Raw genomic sequence first — 4,848 nt, 5'->3', positions numbered from 1 at the left:
ATTGCTTAGTTAGAATGGACGATCACTGCTCAGTGGATCTGGTTTTTCTAATCAGTTGAATGTCAATTTCATTGTGTGAATACAAACAGCTTGTCGATTTAAACAGCGGCAGTTTATCCACTTCATAAATATAATGGTACATTTCAAAAAGCACGACTCGAGTCATGTGATCGTGACAATATAAACAAGAAAGTAAAAATTAATTGTGTGAAATCTTTCGTAGGTTTTTTCAGCTGTAACTAATCATGATGATGTGTAGCGGTGCCTTCGAGGTGAAGATCATGACTAGACGAGATCCAGTTTTTGTCAATTTAAATTCAGGTTTGACGTTTTGTTGCCGGTAAGGAACATTTACACAGCAGGTTAGGATAATTAACGTAGCAGGTTAGAATAATTAGGTTAATGTTAGGAAAAGGGTTAGCTAAAATGCAACAAAAATCAACTTTTAACGTTAATTTGACATAAACTGGATCCCTTTTAGCCATGAACGTGAAGGATGCCACTCCTGAAGTGCAGCAAATCTGCTATAAAGTGAGCATAATTCCTTAATTTAGCCTGCTTAGTCTAGCTGTCCAACTGAATATGGTCATCTTTCAACAAAGATGACACACAATAATTACCTCGACCATGTTATTCCATTTGTGGGTAAATAACAAATGTCAAACCTATAGGTGTGCATGTGCATAGGCTATATGGAGTAAATTTGGAATGCTGCTGGAACAACTAAATCATTGCCTGATTGTCTTTTAAATGTTTCCAGATGAAGCCACATGCTGGAAAGAAGTTTGATGTTTTCGTTGTCAAAACATTCACAACACAAGTTGTGGTGGAGACCAACTTCTTCACTCTTCTTGAATAAAAAAATTATTGTATTATTTCTAGCCTATGTTTTGCAAAAATAAATGTCTCGGGGTTCCACTACATCATGGATCTCCAACCTTTTCTAGCATGAGGTGAGCTACTTATCTTTTTTTAGCTTTCAAATATGCACATTCTTCTCTTCTCCTCTCCCCTGAAACTCTTCCCTGGGTCCTTAAGTGTACAAGAGAAAGTAGTACACTATGTTTACTGTCAATAAACCTGGTAAAATAATGGTTAATAAAAAACGAAGGTGGGCCCTATAAAATCTGTGATTTTTTTATTCAGTTTTATTCTTCCTGGTTTTAGATTAGTTGAGGGTTTTCATTCTCAAAATTATATTTGTTCACAGAGAAACAACTAAATTGAATGTTCTGAGTTGATGTCAATGATTAAATCACATCAGAAGACAATTTGTTTAGGTCTGGAAGAAAACAAACAGATCTTATTTTTTGAATGTAGTTACCTTTCAATTACGCATCTGGCCCTTTAATTGCTTATCTAGTGCACTGTCTCATATGCAGGTCTAGCAATGGTTCTGTACTGCTGATGCTAATTTCATGGCAAAGTTTCCAATTAACAAATAATCAAAACAAATTATATACCTCTGCCAGGTAAGCCTACTTTGTAGTTAACATTTAATTGAGAAGGGTATGGGGAAAGATTTTAATTTTATTTAACCTTTATTTAACCAGGTAGGCCAGTTGAGAACAAGTTCTCATTTACAACTGCGACCTGGCCAAGATAAAGCAAAGCAGTGCGACAAAAACAACAACACAGAGTTACACATGGAATAAACAAATGTACAGTCAATAACACAATAGAAAAATCTATATACAGTGTGTGAAAATGTAGTAAGATTAGGGAGGTAAGGCAATAAATAGGCCATAGTGGCAAAATAATTACAATTTAGCATTAACACTGGAGTGATAGATGTGCAGATGATGATGTGCAAGTAGAGATACTGGGGTGCAAAAGAGCAAAAATAAATAACAATATGGGGATGAGGTAGTTGGGCGGGCTATTTACAGATGGGCTGTGTACAGGTGCAGTGATCGGTAAGCTGCTCTGACAGCTGATGCTTAAAGTTAGTGAGGGAGATATATGTCTCCAGCTTCAGTGATTTTTGCAATTCGTTCCAGTCATTGGCAGCAGAGAACTGGAAGGAAAGGCGGCCAAAGTAGGAGTTGTCTTTGAGGATGACCAGTGAAATATACCTGCTGGAGCTTGTGCTACGGGTGGGTGTTGCTATGGTGACCAGTGAGCTGAGATAAGGTAGGGCTTTACCTAGCAAAGACTTATAGATGACCTAGAGCCAGTGGGTTTGGCGATGAATATGAAGCGAGGGCCAGCCAACGAGAGCATACAGGTCGCAGTGGTGGGTAGTATATGGGGCTTTGGTGACAAAACGGATGGCACTGTGATAGACTGCATCCAATTTGCTGAGTAGAGTGTTGGAGGCTATTTTGTAAATTACATCGCTGAAGTCAAGGGTCGGTAGGATAGTCAGTTTTATGAGGGTATGTTCAGCAGCATGAGTGAAGGAGGCTTTGTTGTGAAATAGGAAGCCGATTATAGATTTCATTTTGGATTGGAGATGCTTAATATGAGTCTGGAAGGAGAGTTTACAGTCTAGCCAGACACCTAGGTATTTGTAGTTGACCACATATTCTAGGTCAGAACCGTCCAGAGTAGTGATGCTAGTCGAGCGGGCGGGTGCGGGCAGCGATCGGTTGAAGTGCATGCATTTAGTTTTACTAGCATTTAAGAGCAGTTGGAGGCCACGGAAGGAGTGTTGTATGGCATTGAAGCTCATCTGGAGGTTTGTTAACACAGTGTCCAAAGAAGGACCAGAAGTATACAGAATGGTGTCGTCTGCGTAGAAGTGGATCAGAGAATCACCAGCATTAAGAGCGACATCATTCATGGTCGTTGTGAGTGGGATCATTTGCCTCCGTTCACTTAAAATAACTGTTCATTTGTCTCCCAAACTGCTCATTGCTTAGAAATGTACCAAAACTATAAAAAGAAATATTGAATTTAAAGCGTAAACCGTTGTCTACCATGATGTCAGATCGTGAAATGTGAGTTCAAATACATCTTTACCTGACCAAATTGTTAGACGTCCTGCAAAAAATATTAATACTGAATGAGGCTCTCGTCTCACTATATTGTTCCTGCACTGAGGAATTGCCATCGTCAGAGGATGTTTTTATTGTGTTAGGTTTGGATTTTTAAGCCAATAGTGGCTAACCAGAGCTGGGATAATATCAATATTTCTTAAGTTGGTTAGAGCTGGAAGCTTGCAGTGTCTGATACTTGAGAGATATGTTCATGACAGTTTACGGTGGAACCAGGGCCAGCACTATGGGCTGGCCTTAGGGGTCCTGGCCCACCCTACCATACCTCCTTGCCTGTCCAAATAAATTATTTAAATATTGATCATTTATTTGACCGTGACGCACGCAGACAGAAAGACTAAAGATTATGGCATGCAGGGGTGTAACGTTCACTGGGGACGGGGACGGGGACATATTGAAATAGCATTTTTGTCCCCCCCAATTGTATCATTGGAATGTGATACAAAACAAGGCAATGGTGTTCTTTAGGACCATGCGGACGCCTCCGAGCAGTCGGGTCGGCTGTTTGGAGTGTTTATCCAACCGGATAAAAAAAAAATATATATATACACATTTATGTCCCTTTCTCCAGTGATATAGCCAAATTTCAGCAGAGAAGAAGAGGCGAAGCGAGAGGGCTCACTCTTACCAAAATCTGTACAGAGTAATCCCAATGCCTTTCTATGGGAATAATGTGCAGGTTTAAACTTGTCGCCTGCCTTCACGCCTTTGGGACAAAGAGTCCCATTGTTAGGGCGGACATGAGCATCTCGACATTATATACAGATATCTGGTTCCAGCCTCTTGCGAACTGGAAAGGGTTGGAGGGTGCACAGTGCACTGTTAGGAAGCTGGATTGCCCTAAAGTAATTTATTTATTATTATATAAATACTTGAACCGGGAGCATGACTTTCCCATTTGGCAGTGTCTGATTGTCTTAACTCATCACGTACACCACTAATAAGCTGAGTTTCTCAGTCAATTGTTCTTAATCTCAAACAAGTCAACAAAGTCTTCTTTTTTTTTTTTATCTTGATCTTCACCAAGCCTCGGTATGAAAGAGCAAAATATCATGATCTGATGATCCCATATAAAATAAAATAATACAAATATATTTTGAAAAAATTCTAATTTTTCACAAAAGTAGTGCACTGGGGCTTTAATAGTCCTGTATTAGCGGACCGATATAGCCGTCTGCAGCCGGTTCCCCCCACGTGACAATGATTTTGAGAAACTAAAACTTTATTATTGAAATTATACTGTTCTACGAAAATGCGCAAATAACATAATCATAACTGGTAGGATAAATTGTAAGCTTGACAAGCTGCCTTTACTATTACACCAGTTCCAAAAATTGTGCGTGCACACATTGGAGATCCGTGAAAAAACGTGCCGCCTATGGAAATCAAAGGCCTGTCCAATTGATAAATTCTGGCGCCAGCCCCTGGGTGGAACACTTGAAAATTGCAAGTACTTTCAGAATTGTTTGGCCAGCTACTCATAAGTGGTTTGCGACACATGTTGGAGACCCCTGCAATACATTGAGTCATTATTTTATCTTCAAGCTCTGTGAGAGCTGTGACCCCCTGCCACACCCTCACAACCCCTGTATGGGTTTCAAAGCATTGGGCTGTTTTAAAAATGTATAGGGTGTAAACATGTACTGGAAGAGCTTTGTAAACACTAAACAAATGGATCTTTACTCAGTACATAAGAGTCTTGAGAGTCATGTCTCTCTATCACCTATGCATCAGGCCCTAATCCTTCCCTTTCTCATAGGTCCATGTTGGTGGAGATGAATTTATGCACCTGCTCGTCCATAAAACACTACCCCACGCTGGCGGGAACCTGGAGCTGCATGGAATCTAG

General features: G+C 40.0%; 1 protein-coding gene across 1 annotated transcript; it reads left to right on the top strand.

Moving 5' to 3' along the window:
- The first annotated feature begins 245 nt into the window (after positions 1-245).
- Positions 246-4,848, top strand: LOC120056623 (cystatin-B-like). The gene is made up of 4 exons (XM_039004824.1): positions 246-261; positions 482-531; positions 761-848; positions 4,757-4,848. The coding sequence occupies exons 1-4, from the start codon at positions 246-248 to the stop codon at positions 4,846-4,848; spliced, it is 246 nt and encodes an 81-aa protein (XP_038860752.1).

This window comes from Salvelinus namaycush, chromosome 12 (assembly GCF_016432855.1).
Source record: "Salvelinus namaycush isolate Seneca chromosome 12, SaNama_1.0, whole genome shotgun sequence".
Classification (NCBI taxonomy): domain Eukaryota; kingdom Metazoa; phylum Chordata; class Actinopteri; order Salmoniformes; family Salmonidae; genus Salvelinus; species Salvelinus namaycush.
The sequence above is the reverse complement of the archived record's forward strand: the minus strand, read 5'-3'. Positions and strand labels throughout refer to the sequence as shown.